Source organism: Notamacropus eugenii, chromosome 1 (assembly GCF_028372415.1).
Source record: "Notamacropus eugenii isolate mMacEug1 chromosome 1, mMacEug1.pri_v2, whole genome shotgun sequence".
Classification (NCBI taxonomy): domain Eukaryota; kingdom Metazoa; phylum Chordata; class Mammalia; order Diprotodontia; family Macropodidae; genus Notamacropus; species Notamacropus eugenii.
This window is the reverse complement of record NC_092872.1, coordinates 493,948,873-493,967,334: the sequence shown is the minus strand read 5'-3', so window position 1 is coordinate 493,967,334 and position 18,462 is coordinate 493,948,873. Positions and strand designations below refer to the sequence as shown.

Genomic DNA, 18,462 nt, shown 5'->3' with positions numbered 1-18,462 from the left:
GGTTCAATCGGAGGTTTAATGAGGGTTGAAAAAGTTTGGAATATCCTTTTTTGGTGAGTGGGATAGAATGTATAAAAGGATCGCCTTGCTGCAGTAAGGGTCCAGTTGAAATTATGTAATATAAATTTGTAGTGGACCCATTCAGCCCAATCTGGTGACTTTCTCTAGCTCTACTCAGTAACATATAAATAGGAGCAAAGGAGGTAGATGGCAGGAATAGTCCATGATTGGGATTTGGCAAAGTGTGACTAGGGATAGGGCAAGGAGACAAGGGATTCAAGAGTGGAGGATAGTAGAGAATTTAATTGATTCACCAAAGCATGGTAGAGATAGGGAAGGAAAGAGATAGAAATGATGGCTGGGAAAGAACTGAGAGGTAGAGGAATTTGGAGGTCATAGAGAGGAGAAAGAAAAAGGTTGCGGGTTATGAGACATAAAGAAGCATGAAACAACAGAAGAGTCTGATTAGAAAAAGGCATTTTGGAATATTCATGAACGCAGAAATTTAACAGTTATGAATGATGACAAGATCATGCAACCATTCTGACTGAGTCCACCACAAAGTTATGTTATACAACCTCCACTGGGTCCTCACCACTGCTTAGACAATCCCACTCTTCACAGTGGCCCTTCAAACCTTGTTATTCCTCCTCAGACCTGGCATGACTCTATCTGCCTCCACTTTCTTGGCAGAGAACTTTGCCTCATGTTTTACAGAAGAAATTGAGGCCATTTGCTATGAACTCCCTCCTCTCCCTTCTTCCTTGTCTCCGATTATTCAGATGCCTTCTGCCCACTATCTCCCCCTTCATCTCTGTCTCACATGATGAGTAAATGTTCTTACCCCTTACCAAGGCTAACCCTTCTACTCTTCAAGGGATCTCATTCTATCCCACCTCTGTCAACAGATTGCCTCTTCTGTCCATCCCCCTTTCACTTATTTTCAATCTTTCTCTGTCTACTGTCTCTCCCTATTGTCTACATGCATACCCCTGTTGGGATGTCCCCCATCCCAAAAAATCCCTTCATTGATCTTTCCATCTCCACTAATTATTATCCTTTATCTCTTCTGCCCATTGTAGCCATCTTCAATAGGTCCCTCTACTTGTCCTCTCACTTCACAACCACTTACAATATATCTTATCATTCCATGGAAACGTTTCCCTCCAGAATTACTAATGATCTCTTCATTGTCAAATCCATGACCTTTTCTCAGTCTTCATTTTCCTTGACCTCTCTATAGCCTTTGAGAGAAATTATTATAATACTATTGTATTGCTAATTATTAAATTGCAATCCAGGTTTTGATCCTTCTATTTTTTTCTCAAGGCCCAGCTCTTTTAAAAGGTCGGTCCATCTTTGAAGGACATGGTTGGTTGATGAGATTCCTCCTAGCCCTCAAGGAACATGCTAGTCAATCTTAGGCAGGACCCCACCCAACTAGGAGACCTACTCTTTGTTTAGACAGAGTATGAACAGAATCCAGTTTGGGAGAGCCCTTACCCTGAGAGAAGGAACCCCTGTCCTTGTTTCCCTCCATTAGAGTTGAGGGTGACCCAGCTCATGAAGGAGAAAGCCATCCAGAGAGGTCAGAATGGACATGGATTTCCCTGCCCAGATTGCTGGAGGCTGCTGAGTCTCTTGATCAAGCCATATTTTCAGCAGGAGGAGCTGAAGCCTTTTAGCCTTACGTCCTCATTAAGTGTCCACCAATTAAGGTTGATGTACACTTGTCCAAGGAATTTCATAAGGGTTATTTAAGGCTTTCAAGATCTCCGCTGTGGGTCTTTGGTTACTGAAAGAAACCATGATCATCAATTTATAGATTATTAGCTAACCTAATTAATAAACTGACTATCAATTACCCTTGAGGTTTTTCTTCATTACCCCTTTGACACTTTTGATCACTCTCTCCTAATTAATACTCTCTTCTCTCTAGGTTTTTGGGACACCACTCTCCTGGTTCTTCTCCTACCTGTCTGATTGGTTGCTCCTTCACTTGTTTCCTTTGCTGAATTCTCTTCTAGATCATGCTCTCTAACGCTAAGTGTTCCTCAGGGGTCTGTCCTCTTTTCTCCCTTTATGCTACTTTATTTGGTGATCTCATCATCTCCCATGGATTTAATTACAATCTCTATGCTGCTGATTCTCAAAACTACCTCTTCTTCTGCCCCAAATTCTCTACTGATCTCCAATCTTCCATCTCCAGTTGTCTTTCAAATAGCTCAAACTGGATGTTCAGTAGGCATCTTAAACTCAATGTGTCCAAAACAGAACTCATTATCTTTCTTCCTAAATCCCTTCCCCTGCCTACCTTCTCTATTACTATAGAGGGCAACACCATCTTCCAATCCCTCAGGCTCATAATCTAGGAGTCATCCTGGATTCCTCCCTATCTCCTACTTGCCCCCTTCAATATCCAATCTATTGCCAAAGCCTGTTGATTTTGTCATCTCTAATATCTCTCTAATAAGCCCTATTCTCTCCTCTGACACTGCCGCCACTCTAGTGTCTGCCCTCATCACCTCATACCTGCACTATTTACAATAGCATGCTGGTAGATCTGTCTTTCTCATGTTTCTCCCCACGCCATTGAATCCTCCATTCAGCCACTAAAGTCATTTTCCTAAAGCGTATGTCCAACTATGTCAAACCCCTAATTAACAAACTCCAGTGGCTTCCTATTGCCTCCAAGATCAAATACCAAACGCTCTGGCATTCAGAACCCTTCATAATGTTGCCACCTTTCCAGTTTTCTTACACCCTATTGCTCAATTCTTCAATCCAGTGACACTGATCTCCTGGCTGTTCCATGAACAAGACACTCCATCTCTCTGCTCCAGTCATTTTCTGTAGCTGTCCCCCAAGCCTGGAACACTTTCCCTCCTCAGCTCCACATACTGACTTCTTTCAAATCCCAGCTAAAATTTCATCTTCTACAGGAAAGCTTCCTCAAACTCTTTTAATTCTAGTACCTTCCTTCTACTAATTATTTCCTATTTATCCTGTATATAACTTGCTTTGTATGTATTTGTTTGCATCTTGTCTCCCCCTTTAGATTGTAAATTCCTTGAGGGTGGCTTACAACAAACCAAACTTACCTAGGGGATTTTTCAAAGGTGGCTAAATTTGGATTGAAACAACCCTCTAAGGAGGATGGGTGGCTGAGATTGTAAATTGAGTGTCTGGAAGGGAACGAGGAGCGAGGAGTCTTCTCACTCCCCCCTGATCCACAGCTTCTGGGAGTGTGGAAAAAAGCATAGCCTACTCTAGAAAGGGGGGTGAGAGATGAAATGTGACTAGCAGGGTCTCGCTGTGTGCTGGAAGACGAAAGAACTAAAAAAAGAAAAAAAAGGTTCAGGATAAAAGCAATTGCTTCCTCTTTACCTCCATTTAATTCAATCTCTTCATTTTACAGATGAAGATGTTGAGGCCTAGACGTGGACCAGATCTGAGCCCCGGTCCTTCAATATTTTTTCCCCACTCCTCAGTACGACCTTCCATGTTTCCTTACATCCTCACAGGAAGGTCTGATTTTCATCCCAGAAAAGCACACAAATGAAGAAAACCATATGAAAGGATACCGCATTTTACATTTGATTCTAAAAGAACAATACAAGGAGAGTAATGGTGACTGACAGAAACGTGGCCTGGAATTCTGGAAATTCTCTGTGAAAATCCAGCTCGGGTTAAAGAGGCTTGGATCCTAGTTTTATAAAAAGCAGCTTTTGTTACTTACAACTTAGGAATTTCTGAAAACAAACTGACAAATGATAAGTATATCAGACCATCAAATAATATAAAACCTTTAAAAATGATTATATCAGAATGTGTAAATTACTCAGAAAAACTAGACTTTCTTTGAACTGATCCCAATACCAGAGCTTGGGAGTCACTGACTATTGTTTCCTGGTATAGTAACTCCTCTTAATCTAGTAAAAACTTCAGAGATGGGGGTATTTAGAAGTATAAGGTGTGACAGGAATAAGACTGAGTCCTCTCTTGGAGTCGTTTCAGATTTACATGTTTAACTTGTGCCTAGGGTAGCCAGGAAAGGGACTCTTTGGCAGAGCCTCCCAATCTAAGACTACTGTGGGTTAACCATAGGCACATGCACACCTAGACCTCTCACTGCACCTCACACTCTAACTACAAGAGAATGTTGGCTTCCTGTTATCCACTTCACAATCAGAGCTACTGGGATCAATTTGAAAATCATTTGGATGGTAGATCCTTGAAGTTCGTTTTGTGGCTAGGGATCTTCCTGGTTCAAATAGAACTGGGTGAGTGGCTGTCTTCAATATGCAGACAATTTCCCAGATGTTTAAAGTCTTACAAGACTAGCTAAAACCCTTCATGTCAGCCCTGAGTCTCTGAGTCTTTTTCTGTTTTCTATTAAAACACAAATCCCCCTTTTATGTACTTCCTCTATACAAGTGTACACTGCTTACTTTTTTCCCCCTTGAGGCCACTGAGCTTGGAGGGAGTCAGTGAACTACAGGCTAAGGTAGCCTGGAGCTCCACGGTTGGAGATTCTAAGAATGTGTAAAGCCCTAAGAAAAGGAGAGTAATATAACATGTGCTTGCTGTAAGGCATCTCTTACAACAGACCAAGCTTGCCCAGTGGATTTTTAAAAAGCAGAAGTTTATATGCAGGATAAACAATAGGCATAATTATCTGCCTTGTGGTGAAAACTGAGAGATAGCTCTAAACAAGGACTTTGCCCTAAGACGTCTCTAGGAGTTTGGAAAATCTTATGAGTTATTCGTGTTGGGCAAGTTACCCTGGATGTCAAGGTCATTTAGCTCCTCCTTATATATGTTTGCCTGTGTATATATATGCACATATATATTTCCACATATATAAACATATGCTGCTCAAAAAAAGTAATGATTTTCAGATAATCTCTTAAATATTTGGAAATAGCACCTTTGTAATTTGTTATTCCAATCTCCCCTCCTCCACTCCCTCCAAGTAAAGTCTCATTTTAAGGTTTTAAATCAGACAATGTTGGAGAAGGAACATCCCCCCAAAAAAAGGCCAAACTTTTTTTTATAAAAAGATCAATGAAAAATTTATTTATAAATTTTTCACTCTGGGACTACCAGTCAATATCATACACTCAGGAAGATGCTGTGCTGTACAGACTTCATCCAGTTAGAAATGATCATATAGTGACCCATATACAGCTTCAATATAAGCCTAAAATTCTTAACATTAATTAACATAATTAAAAAGGTATTTGCATCTAGAGAAAAAAAAATCTACAGAAAAACTCCTTTCTGGAGCAATCTGTGCATCAGCTTTCAATGTCTGCTTAACTCACTGACATTATCTTCTTCCAAAATAAAATCACCAGGGATGACTGCCAAAGATGACCAGTCATGCACACACACAAAAGCCTCCCTCCACCTGTCTCTTCTCTTCTCCCCCTCATTTTGGCATGAAGGGTCAAGCAGCACTATACGCCAAATAAAGGGGAAATCTCATTTAAATTTGAATTATTCACCATCCCTTTTATTTCTCAGAATCAAAACAATATGGGGTGTGGGGTTGCATAGAAAATTGAAACTATAGGGACTAGGAAGGGCAGCAGCTTTTCAGGACAGAAGTGATGCAAAAAAATACATCAGCTCACACATTTTCAGAGCAACCCCCCCTCCCCCCTTCCCAAGGTCTAATTTTCCATTTCTAATCAGGTCTACAAAGCTCCAGGAGGCTGAAGAGGAACAATACTTTTCTTAAAAACTCACTCAGCAATTAACACAAGAGATTCACAGTCTTATAGGTATTTTATAAAAATATAAATATGGGTTAACATGTTGTCTTCACAACACTGGACATAACTCCCTTAAGAACTGGGTTTATAACCAAGATTTCTTTTTAAAAAAATCATCTAGAACTTGGCTTAATATATGTTAATATTTTATATTATGTCATAAATGTTATGACATATAATTGTGGCAAATTCATTTATCTTTTAAAAATGTGCAACCATCCGGTAACTATAATAAAACTCACTAGAAAAGGTATTGTTGCCCCCTCATCACTACAAAGGAGAAGCACCAAGATGCTGGAATCGTCTCCATCGCTCACGCAGAAAGTTTGCAAACCAAAAAAAGTTCTGGCAAATTACAACATTAAATGAGAGAGATGTTTCCCAAAGGTTTTTTTTAAACCTGGAGCTTTTTTCATTATAGCCAAAGTTTTCCAAAGAGAAAACTGCCCGTGAAAGCCATTAGCCAAAGCAGTGTTCAGTGCAATGAGAAAAACCGGCAGACTCAAGTTTTTAGTTTAAGACTAGAAAAAAAAATGCATATTTTTCCCACAAACCACATTGACCACTCACAATATTTCCAAACAAAAACCAGGCTCACAAACCTCACCCACAAATATACAACATACAAGATAAATAGTTTATAACAATTTTAACACCTCCCCCCAACCCCCAGTCCATAGCTATTTTGTTCCTTTAATTGTCATGGTTAGGGCCAAAGGAGTAGTCAGGGCGTGGGGAGAGAGAAAGAAAGGTTACATAGCAAGGAGATGGCAGTGATCTATCTCTTCTCTTAGTGCAGACACTCGGGGTGAACACACACGCACGCACACACAACACACACAACACACGGCAGGGGGCCCCAGTTTGAATTTCTGCCTCCCCGCTGTCCTTGTGCCAGGGCAGTTAAGAGCAGCATTGCCAATGGACGTGCAGGCCACTTTCCCAAAGCCACGGAAGGTGGTTTCTTCTTTTTCCTCCGGTTTCAGCGTCAAAGAAGAGCGATCCCAAGTCGCCAGATGGAGAAACCCATTCCATTCCTTCGCTCAGGGTTTCCAGGCTGTTAGCGAGCGTGGGCAGCAGGGGGCGCGCGTTCCTCGCCGAGTGCGCCAGCCTCCTCCGCTCCTGCCTCCAAAGTCGAGCCCACTTCTTCCTTCCAGGCCCCTTCCCCCGTTTTCGTAACCCTGAATTCAGTCCAGGACTTACTAAACACCCCACTGGATTGTTTCCCTCGGAGTACATTTTGCTTTTTTTTATAAAGGAGGACCTGACGACGCTTATGTGACTTCTGGCTAAATTCAGGTGCACAGGGAGAAGGAGAGGGGCTGGGGTTTACGACCTTCCCCCAAAGACAACGTCCAATCTCCTCCCCAACCCAAAAAACAAATTAGATCCAGAACCAGAGATCCCAGCGATCTGTGTGCTGAGGATGGACAGAGGGAGCCCTAGCCCTCCAAACATACTACAATCAAGGAAAGTTCTTGTTCTTAAGTTTTGAACCGTGGGAAAAAAGCTCTTCCAGGTGGAAACCACCCGCCCCGTGGACGTAAGCGAGAGATGAAAAAGCCTGTCTCGGTTTTAGATCCTAGGGAGGATTTGTTTCCCTTTTACATTTTTTTTTAAAGGAAGGAAAAAATGAAACCCAGAGAACAGCGACAGGAACGGTTAAGTGTGGAAATGGGATCAATCTCTGTGCCAGAATACTTTATAAAAAGGACAACCTCCGGGGCGAGTCTGGAGGGCGAGAAGATCGCGTGGGGAGTGGGAGAGGGGGCCACTCGCGGCAGCAGACGGGGGTATGCCCAGGAGGCCGAGGGGAAAGTCCATTTTTAAAGCATCTGACCCGATTTCTAACCGAAACGGCAAATACTCCTGTGCTAGCACAGCCGAGGTAGATGGCAGACAATTTTACAGTAGAAAACAAACCCCGAGTCCAGCCCCAGACACCCGCGGAGGACAGAGCTCCGGACGCAATCGCGGGTCAGTCACCAGGGAGGATGAGTGGGGAGTGGGGGGGCGTCTTGGGAGGGGAGAAAAAGGAGTCCAAGCAGCTTTTGATGTTTAAAATGAAAATATTAGGAATTTTTTTTTACAAAAAAAACCCCAACACACACACACCGAGAAATCCCTCCCCCCTCCCCCATGTCTCTTGCGCGCACACACACTCACGCACGCGCACGCACTCACACTCACACACCGAACACTCTTCGCGGAGCCGCCGCCTGCTCCGCGACCCCGACCCCGGGATGGGGAGGTCCCCTGGGCGCTGGGCTTAACGGACGCGGCCCGCGGGCCCCCTGCTCTCCTGTCCCGGCTCCCCGTGTGCCTGCGCCCTCCCGGAGCCTAGTCGTGCGAGGGGAGGAGGGCGCAGAGGAGTTGCGGACAGGCGCCCAGGCGGGTGGAGAGTGCAGTGCGCCGCGCCTGCCCCGGTCCTGCCCCGGTCCTGCCCCCGGCCGGGCGGCGCCGGCCATCACCGGCCGCTGGCCGAGTACTTGGCCTTGGTGATGAGGTATAACACGATGTCCTGGTGACCCCCGAAGGCGGCGATGTGCAGCGCGCTCCAGCCGTCGCGGTTGGCCAGGCGGATGTCGGCGCCGAACTTGACCAGCAGCTTCACCAGCTCCAAGTTGCCGTCAATGACCGACTGGTGCAGCGCCGTCTGGCCCTCGGGCCCGAACGAGTTCACGTTGAACTCGCAGTTCGTCATGTTCTGTAGCAGCGACTGCAGCTCCTTCGTGTTCCCCTTGCGCACCGCCTCCTGGAAGATTCGCTGGCTCTGCGGGGCCGAGCAGGTGGACAGCTCCGCCTGGCTCATGCTGCCGGGCCGGGCCCTGGGGCCTGGGGCTGGGAGGGGCGCGGCGGCCGCGACGGGGCCCTCCTCAGCTCCGGGGCGCGCGGGCTGGGCGCGGCCCCAGCAAGTCTCCAGGGTCGGGAGCTGGCTCAGGCCGGGCGCGCTTCTGGTCCCCGCGGCGGCGGCGGCAGCTCCGGGAGCGGCGAGTGGCAGCGGCGTCGGTGGGGGTCGCGGCCCCGAAGCTCTAGGACTTCGGCTTCGGCCCCTGTCTCCCTCGCGGGATGCAGGGGCGCATGGAAGAACCCGGCCACTCAGCGCTGCCGTCCTGGACACGGGCCCCCGGCACCGGCCGGCGCTTCCCGGGCCCCTGCGTTCGGGGGCGGGGGCCGGGCTCCCAGCCGGCTCGCGCCCGGGGGGAAGCCGCCTCCTGCCGCCGCGGGGACCCGCCGCTGCATCCAGCCGCGCCGGGGGCCGAGCGAGGGGGCTGCCGCCGGGCTTCGCTCGGCCGGGAGAAGGGTAGAGCCGGGAAGGTGGGGGCAGGCTGGGGGGGGGAAGGCGCCTCCTTGTTACAACGCAGGGTGCATGTCCAGTCGGGTCAGAGTTAAACGCAGCCCCACGCGGCCTCTGCTCGGCTCTGTCGCGGAGATGCAGCCTCGGCGCCTTTTAGGCTGCTTATATTTGCATAACAATGGTGCACCCGTGACGCGACCGCCGTGCTGGGAGTGGGGCTGCTTATTGGGCTGCGACCCACGTGGGGGTGGGAGCAGGGGGCGGAGGGAGCGCGGTTAGCCTTTGGGGGGCGGGGTCACCCCCCAGACTGGCTGCTGGCGGGGAAGGAAGGAACGAAAGTGGAGATCTTTTAGGGGGTGGGGCCGGGCTCGGAGGCGGGAGAGGAGACCCCCCCCCTCGCAGCTGCCCCTCTCTGCCAGACCCCGGGGACCACGACCCCTAGGTTGGAAATGGCTCGAAGATTGGCCGCTGCCCAGCTACTCGGGGTGTCAAATCCCTGGATGCAGAAGGGACCAGGGTCCAAGAGCTGCGGGAAAACCCTCTTGGTGTCGATTTCATTTGCGAGCTGCGCAGGCAGAGGGAGCCCGTGAACAGGACAGCGCCGCGGGACCAACGGAGGTCCCCCCAGAAGGAGAGAGGAGGGTGATGAAGGTAAAAAGATGTCAGTTTATTTACCAGTCGGAGGAAGTTACACACGCTCAGGCGAGGCGCACACACAGATTCGGAAGTTGCATGCCTTTTTCTAACACCCATCCATCTTCAGCTCAACAATTTCCTGGAAAATCAAGCACAGTGAAAGAAGAAGCCGCATTTTGGCATTTTACCTTTAGATGCTCACAAGCTTGGTTTTGTTTGAGCATCTAGTGGGCCTGTCAGATCCTTGGGAAGTCAGGGGGATGGTGTCTAGAATTATTGAGGGGACGAGTCCTAGCCCACCCACTCTTACAGTGTTCAGTAATACATTCTGAGGCAGGAGGAGGGAACGGAGAGAGGCAGGACAGGTTAGGGAGACGTTTACTTCATTAATGAGTAGCATCTTTTTTATTGGATAGGGAATCATGATCCAATTAACTTACTCTGCTTCATTTTGAGTTAGGAGGTATGTGTGCAAGTGTCTAGTGTGGGTATGGTTCTGAAATACCTGTCCCTCAGTAATTAACAAAAAGAAGGAACCTCTTCCTAAGAGGAAGCTTGGCACATTGGATAAAGAGCCTGGGCCTGAGTCTTGCCTTCCACACGTAGTGACTTTGTGAACCTGGACCAATGACAGACAACCTCTCCATGGCCTAGGGCCTAGATTCTAGGCTACTTCTTTTTAGACCTCTAAATTGTAGGCAAGATATGTTGTCCTGTCATCAGCTGGTAAGGAGCTCTCTGTACCCATGAAATCATATGTCTCTATTGACTCCTAATTAAGCTCCTCAAATTACAGGTAGTTGAAGATTAAAGCATACAAAAAATAGAGCTCTAGTCCTAGGCCCTTGAATACTAAGACTCCAGGCTGGTCTGGAGGCTACTTTATCCAAACAAAAACTGAACTCATTCCCACTGGAGCTAAAATGTTGAAATTGCTTTCAAGGTAAGTCCAGGAGAGAAGCTTACTGGTGAGACAGAAATCTGAAATGACTCATATCTGAACAGTTTTTTTTAACTGACCAACATAACAGTCAACCTATTAAAACATGTTTGCAGGAGGAGACATTACCTGTCAAATTTTCTCATTAGGTTTTTACAGTTTATAGCTTGTTCTGTGGTCTCTGGAAATTAAAAAGGAATAATTTCTCAGAGTTTACAGAGTAAGATGCAGTCCCTTAATTGTCTGACGAGTTGTAACTTGTATTCACTTTGAAGCCAGTCCTGGAATTCCTCTTAACAAGGTACCTCTCAAGTCCACTGTGGGTTGGCTAAGACAACAATTAACACAATGGAGGAATCGTTGCAGAGGATTGGAAATTTGGGAAAGTGAAAATTTTTGGTGGATCCTGAAGCCAGCATTCAGAAGAGCTGGGAAAGGAAGCAGCTGGTATGTGCAGGCCAAGGCCTGGTTTTGGCTCAGTGCTTGCTCACTAGCTTCCTTCAACTGTGTCCTAATTTAACTCTCCCGATGGTGAAATTGAGGAGGAACTGAGTGTAGGCCTAGAACCCAACATGTCTCCCTGAGTGAGTCGTTATATAAACTAGATCCACTAGGGAAGATCATTTCAGAGCTAGGCTGAATATTGGCTGTGGATCCCCATCTACCACCATCTTGTCTGATATGGGATACATATAACTGATTTGCAAAGACCAAGAAGGCTTTTGTTCTAGGATCCAATAGGGTAGGCTATAGTATATGGCATATTATCAGGCAAAAGATTAGGTTTGTAGATTTAAGGTGGGGAAGCAACTATCGTTTCCCTTGAGGAAACTGAGGACTGAGGCTGATAAAGGTTGGATTACTTGCTCAGAATCATACAATAGTAGCAGAAGTGAACCTAGGCCATGATTCCAGCATCATTTTCATTGTACTATGATGCCTGTTATAGGATTGCATTTATCCATTCATTTACTGAATGCCTACGAAGTGTATACTAACAGGGAGACTTCCAAGTATTGCCTGCTATATAACTTTAACTAGTACTTCTGATTTACCTTGTTCATGTCCCAGCTAAATACTTCAGACTTCACTTAGAGGTCCCCTTTCTTTGGAACAAAAGTGGTGGAGGGCAGTCTGGCACCAATGCCCATTCAAAGGATACCCCTGAAATAGTGATACCTCATCTGACACTAATAATGACCCTTGTGTCTTTTTGGACAAAGTCACTTAACCTCCCCAGGCATCCGTTTCCCCTCGGCTATAAAATTCTGGAATTGGATTAAGTGGCTTCAGCTCTTCCCATGGGATCTTATGAATCTGCATTTTTAGCCTTCTTTTCTAAACAATGTCCCATCCATTATCTCAATTGGTATTCAAAATGTGAGGAGACTAAAGGTGAAATTAACCTATTTAGATAAAATAAATCAAATCAACCTCATTTTACAGAAAAGGAAATTAAGGCTCCTTTTGAGAAATGTCATGACTTGTCTAGGGTGACTCCAACTCAGGCTATAATAGACTTGGCACTAGAAATCAAGTCTTCTAGTGACTGAATTTGTAGCTGTAAAGAAGAAGGAATATAAAAAAGTAATAGAAGAAGTAGGAATATAAAACAAAGGATATAAAAGAAGGAATACAAAATTGCATCAGGACAGAAATGTCAGAATAGATGAATGCCTGAAGGGAGGTCACACTAAAGGATATGATGATCCTTAAGAGTCAGAGAATGTTGGAGCTAGAGGGGCCCTTGGGAGCCACCTCCATGAGTGGAAATGATGTAACAGGCTATGGCCAAGAAGGTGAAACAGGTGCTGCTGCTGGGGATAGCTCCTATATCAGTTTTCCAGCTTTTTCCACCCTCTACTGGGGGCTGGGCAAATTTGCCCCAGGGAAAATGATGTACCTCCTGCTCAAATTATAGCTGAAGATAAGGGCCAAGGATCTGCCTGTTTGCTTCTCTGATAACAGAAAATCTGCCAACTTATGGAGGACAGGAATTTCTCATCTCCTATCCCTTCCCCAGCATGGGTTGAGGTACATAGAGTTGAATAAATTCTTGTGAGACAGTGTGGTGTAGTAAAAAGACTGAATCTGAAATAGGAATATCTGTGTGACCACTGGCAAAGTCACTCATCTCACTAGGACTCAGTTTCCTCATTTGTAAAATGAGGGGGTTGAACTAGATGATCTCCAAACTCCGTTTTAGCTAAATCTAGCTCATGTCTCCACTCAAAACCAGGGATAGTGGGAGAAACCAATAACTGGCAGGAGAAGGGATCCCAAAATGATTTGGTGGGCCAGACAGGAATGGCCTGTCTCTGCTGTTTCCCGAATGTTTCTAACACAGAGGTTGGGGTGGATGCTGAATGAATTCGACTTTGCACTTAACAATGACTTCCTTCTACAAACTTCAGAGGTCTCGGGGAATGAGGGTAGGGTTCTTTCCTGACCTTCCCCACCCAACATGGAAGCTTGGCTGAATTCTCTCTCTCTCTCTCTCTCTCTCTCTCTCTCTCTCTCTCTCTCTCTCTCTCTCTCTCTCTCTCTCTCTCTCTCTCTCTCTCCCCCCCTTCTCCTCCTCCCCCAATTAGGGTAGTTTAGAAGTGCTGAGAAATGACCTGTCTTATACAGTGTGACAAAGGGTTTTTCCCTCTATCTTGTGCACTGGGTGGTGAATTATAATAACAACCCTTTGAGACCCTGGCTTCCAGACCTGGCCCCACCCCATTAACTTACTAGTGGGTGAGCTGGGATAAGTCTGAGAATCAAATGAAGAAGTCGCGACTGAGGTTTTCTAAACTCATAGGGAAACCTGACTGAAAATGACCAGAGAACCGAGCAGGATAAAGACTTTCAAATTTAGTGTTGAGCACTGACTCTGAGCTCTTCATGCACATTCACAAGCAAAACTCTTTTCAAAAGAGCATGAGAACTTTCCTTCTAATTAGTTCCCCTTCCCTGGGCCAGTGATGGCCCATAGCTACTTCACTGGGAAAGTTCTCTTGCCTCCCTCCTCCCCACCCCTTCCCCAACCTTGACAGTTTGAGAATCACCTCCATCCAGACACACCGAAGCTCGGATCTGTGTTTGGCCAGAACAAACTGCCTTCTAACAGTTTCTAATCTTATTCCTCTAATCCTCAATTACTACAGCCTATGGACCACGATGGCCCCAAGGGAAGCTTAAGCAATACCTAGTAGTTGAAACAGTAGCCAACGATAGTGCACTTGGATTGCACCAAAAGAGATATTAGTGAAATTGGAAGCTACAAAGTGTTCTACTAAGCAAGGCACAGTGCTGTCTTTATTGCCTTGAGTTGGCAGAATGTGTTTGGTGAATTATTCCTTATACAGGCCCTGTGTATCCACTAAGCCCTTCTCTGATGGTCCTCTGTGACATGGATGTGAGCCTGGCCTCTTAAAGGCTCTGTCCTCAGAATAAAACATCTGGCAGCACCTACCATTCTGGAAGGGCTTCCTGTATTGGCCCTACAATAGCCTGGGACAGTGTATCTGAGGACAAGCCTCGATAAAGAGTGGAGAGGCTGCTCTCCAGAAAGTTAGCCACCAGGGGATGATTTTTCTTTTGGCCACAACAGGCCATGAAATTGCCTACAAAGACGAGTGTGTGTGTGTGTGTGTGTGTGTGTGTGTGTGTGTGTGTGTGTGTGTGTGTGTGTGTGAGAGAGAGAGAGAGAGAGAGAGAGAGAGTATAGAGCAGGAGTAGGGAGAGGATTATTTCCACATCTATGAAATCACAGAACTTTGAAGTGAAAACCTTTTAAGATTTATTTTTTATTTTATTTATTTTATATTTTATCCTAGTTGCCCCTTTTCATAAATGAAAAAAAAAACAACCAGACTCAGGAAGGTGAAAGTGTTCAAGCTAACACAATGAGTCGAATTGGAACCAGGACTTGAACTTCCCATCACCAGGCTTTCGTATTTTTTGAGTCCCAGTCCAAGATGAGGGAAGAAGGTCAACCATCATAGAACCGAGTAGGAAATGCTTCTATCTGTAAGGATTTCTCACTCCTGAAAGCCACAGGTTAGTTAGCTGTGCAAGCAAAAGGGCCTGCAGGCTGTCCTGACTGGGATTTCCAGACACTGAAATGAACTGCAATGACTTGGTGGCTGTGGCTTTCAGGTTTGTCACAGTTTCCTGCCTGTATCATTATATGATGATGGAGGCACTGGGAAGAAACATATCAGGCTCCTCCCCTGAGTGACCCAGATGCCTTCTCCTGGAATTGCCTGCCTAACAACTGGAGGATGGATTGTAAAACTCTTAACCTAGGTTGATCCCTAGCAGCCTTCAGAGCTCTCTAACACTCAGTCACATAGAATAAATCCTCCAACCAGTCCAAATGGTCACTGAGCAACTGGAAAATGAGCTTTAAAAGAAAGCAGTGTAGTCAGATGGTTGCTGTATCATGGGTGGAAGAAGACTGAATCTTGTGACCTCAGTGCTTTATGGGAGTTCATAGACTCCCTTGCAAATGTCTGAAACTGTCCTTGGATCCTGCCTGATATTTTAAGGACTATGTTTCTGTTTGGGAACATTCTGCTTCCTTCAGGTTAAGTTTGGGGGTTTCTTTGACATCAAAGAAGGCTCATGGGTTAACGGTAGCTGATAATCCTCTGAGTGCATATCCAGGGGTAAGACAGAGAAAAATCATCTGGTTATTTAATTCTTTGAGAGACCCATGAGTGATGTGGAGGTACTTGTCATGCAGAGGACAGAGGGGAGAGCCTTCCAACTGGGTTTTGAATACCTTTGTCTTCCCTAAGGAACTCAGATGTATCCCCAGGAAGTATCTCAGGTTGTGAAATGTATATGATAACAACCTTTTAAGGTCACAAACCATTTTCCTAATGTAGGAGACCCTCTCAGTCCATTCTCCAACTTGCACTTGATGATTGGTGTTTCCAAAGGGTGGTTACTATTGCTACTCCAGATTCCAAGGATAAGCTGGGGAGGCTGGATTTTTAGTACTGTCGCTCTGGAGCCCCCATTGGCATGCTTCCCTGTTGACAATCAGCTAGACATAATTAGGTTTTTTAAAAATGGTATTTACTGAAGAGTAAGAAGATGGTTCAGAACATCCCTAAGAGATCTGGGGAACATCTTCCACAAATACTGTTTGGACTCAGTGTGTTTCTCTGTTCTCTGCTAGGTGCCTTGTCTCCTACGATCCCTTCTCTCTGATGATATAGTCTGTGTGTGTGTGTGTGTGTGTGTGTGTCTGTACACAAGCGTCTCCAGGGGCATGGTTAATCAATCATCTAGTCCATTCTTGACTTGATCACAGAAGTTTGTACCTCATAAAGAGATATGGCACGTGTCATGGTACATACTTAAAACTTCATCATGCCCTTACATGGATCACTCTGGTTATTAAATATCATAAGTACTATAGTTCTCATTTTAAAGATGAACAAACGGAGGCTGAGAAAGTTGGAGTGACTTGCCCAAGGTCATACAGTAGGTGCTGGTGGCTAGGTCTTTCTGATGCCAAGACTAAGGTTTTTTCTCATGACGCTATGTTGCTTCTTATTACTTTGTAATAGGTTCACCCAATTTCTCTGCTAATAGCTAAAGTTTATATGCTATTCAATGTGGCAGCTAGGTGGTACAGTAGGGAGGGTGTTGGACCTGAGACATATAGCTGGGTGACCCTCAGCAAGTCATTTAAACACTCTCCTCCAGAGTTTCCTCCTTTGTCACAAAGTGGGCATCATAACAGCACCTGCCTCTCTGTGTTGTGAGGATCACATGAGTCAGTACTACTATGCCAAAGGGTTTTCTAACCTTAAAGTCAGCTAGCTTTTATTATTGTTGGTGCTGTTTTTAAAAAGTGTGGCCACAATCTCTGGATCCATAAAATTGTTGTTTATTCCCCACCTCCTGTAGTTTTTGTTGATTTAAATTTTTTTTATTAATCTTGTTTTTACATCACATTTAATTTCAATTATAGCCTTTCCTCCTCCTCTCTTTTGGTAGCAAATAATTTTTTAAAATTTATTTATTTACTTTTAGTTTTCAACATTCACTCCCACAGCATTTTGAGTTCCAAATTTTTTCCCCATTTCTCCCCTCAGAAGCAAATATGTTTTTTTTAAATAAAGGGAGGAAAGTGAATTTTCTAACATTTTTTGGGGAGACAAGCTTGGTCATCATAAATACACGACATGTATTTGGGTAAACTTTGTCTCACTTTGCCCACATTATCTCATTAGATTTGCATGACAACCTTGTGAAAAAAGGTGCTAGTAATATCCTCAAATTATAAATGAAGAAACTTAGGTTAAGACTAGCCAGCCCAGGGTTACAGAACTGGCAAATGTGTGGGAGTGGTGGTAGGATTTGAATCCAGGTCTTCCAAGGTTCCCAGGTCTTTCTATTCTTTGAAAACCCTTTGAGGGCAGGTCTGTTTCTCATTTGAGCACATAGCATACCGCTGGGCACATTCTGGGTCCTCAGTAAATGCTTACAGCACATCTACCCATTACCAGCTTCTGCAAAAAGCTTCTCTTAATCTTAGTGCCATCCCTCTGAGATTATCTCCCAATTTATCCTGTCTACATCTGATATGTACATAAATGTTTTTGCATGTTGTCTCCCCTTTTAGACTGATCTCCTTGAGAGCTGGAATGGGTTTTTGGGGTTTTTTTGCCTTTCTTTGTACCTCCAGGGCTTGTCATGGTGCCTAGCAAATCAAAGGTGGTTAATAAATGCTTCTTGCCTTAACTTCCTATAACCAATTAGACTGTCCTTGCAAGGTGTGGGAAAGGCCAGATAGTAAAAGACACAAGAAATATGGCACAAAAAGGCAAAACTAAACACTTGGACAGCAGACAGACCAGGAAAACGTGTTCAGAATAATATGTGTTAGGCTTGGGATGAAATTAGGTTTGGGGACATCTTCTAAAATGAAAAAAAAATAATACTCATTTAAAAATATCTAGTAGCTATGAACTTTATTTTTATTGCAGGGCTAGTCACGTCATTTTACACTCTTTGCAAAACAAGTTACAAATACACCACCGAATCTCATAGTATGGACAAATGAACTCAGCATTCACTTTGAGGAAAGGTCACTCACCAGGAGGAGGATACTCTGGAAGAGTCTTCCTAAGGGCTTGAGTGAAAATTGGGAAAGGGGAGAAAAACTCCATTTAGGTCCATGCTGGGGTGGGCAGAATTGGGGCCTGCAGACAAAGGCTGTTCTGTGATCTCAGTGTGGGAAAAAACTGTCACTGATAATTACAGAAACTCAGGCTATTAAATCAGTGAGGTCTCCCAGCTAAAGTTCCTTGGCTCTGGCATGCAATAGTTAGGGGCTTGGCTCCTGGATGCTCTTTCGTGGCCCATCTGTGGGAGCCCACACAGCCTGGGTCAGGGCCTGGCCAATCCTTATGGATCCCTCCAGATCCAGGATCAGTGGTGAAGGATGAGGAAATGATCGGCCCTTCTGCCAATGACTGATCAGTGGCTGCTCAGAGATGATAACCATAATAGCGGACATTTCTGTAATGCTCTGCAGTTGACAAGGTTTTCTTCATAACAAACCTTTTATCCCCATTATACAGTGGAGTGAACTGAGGCACAGAGCATAGCTAGTAAGTGGTGGAGCCAGGATTCAGACAGGGGTCTTTTGGCTCTAGGCTCATTGCTTTTCCTCCCTCTCCACAACTGTGGCCCAAGCAGACAGCTAGACAGGATACTTTGCTTCCAAGTAAGTGTGAATTCACTACAGAAGGCAGAACCCAGTTTGTGTTCCCAAGGAGCTTGGTCGTAGGATCACA

General features: G+C 45.2%; 1 protein-coding gene and 1 long non-coding RNA gene across 3 annotated transcripts in view; one reads left to right on the top strand and one right to left on the bottom strand.

The window, feature by feature from the left end:
• Positions 1–5,047: 5,047 nt before the first annotated feature.
• Positions 5,048–9,227, bottom strand: NRARP (NOTCH regulated ankyrin repeat protein). The gene has a single exon (XM_072633121.1). The coding sequence runs from the start codon at positions 8,590–8,592 to the stop codon at positions 8,248–8,250; it is 345 nt and encodes a 114-aa protein (XP_072489222.1). The 5' UTR covers positions 8,593–9,227; the 3' UTR covers positions 5,048–8,247.
• Positions 9,228–9,357: 130 nt separating this feature from the next.
• Positions 9,358–18,462, top strand: part of LOC140519758 (uncharacterized) — a 33,720-nt gene continuing 24,615 nt past the window's right edge. For both annotated transcript variants that reach the window (XR_011972280.1, XR_011972279.1), the window contains exon 1: positions 9,358–9,729. This is a non-coding gene — a long non-coding RNA (uncharacterized lncRNA). The remainder of the gene's footprint in view (positions 9,730–18,462) is intronic.

Coding starts and splice junctions, on each gene's coding strand:
- NRARP (XM_072633121.1), bottom strand. CDS start 8,592: ATGAGCCAGGCGGAGCTGTCCACCTGCTCGGCCCCGCAGAGCCAGCGA.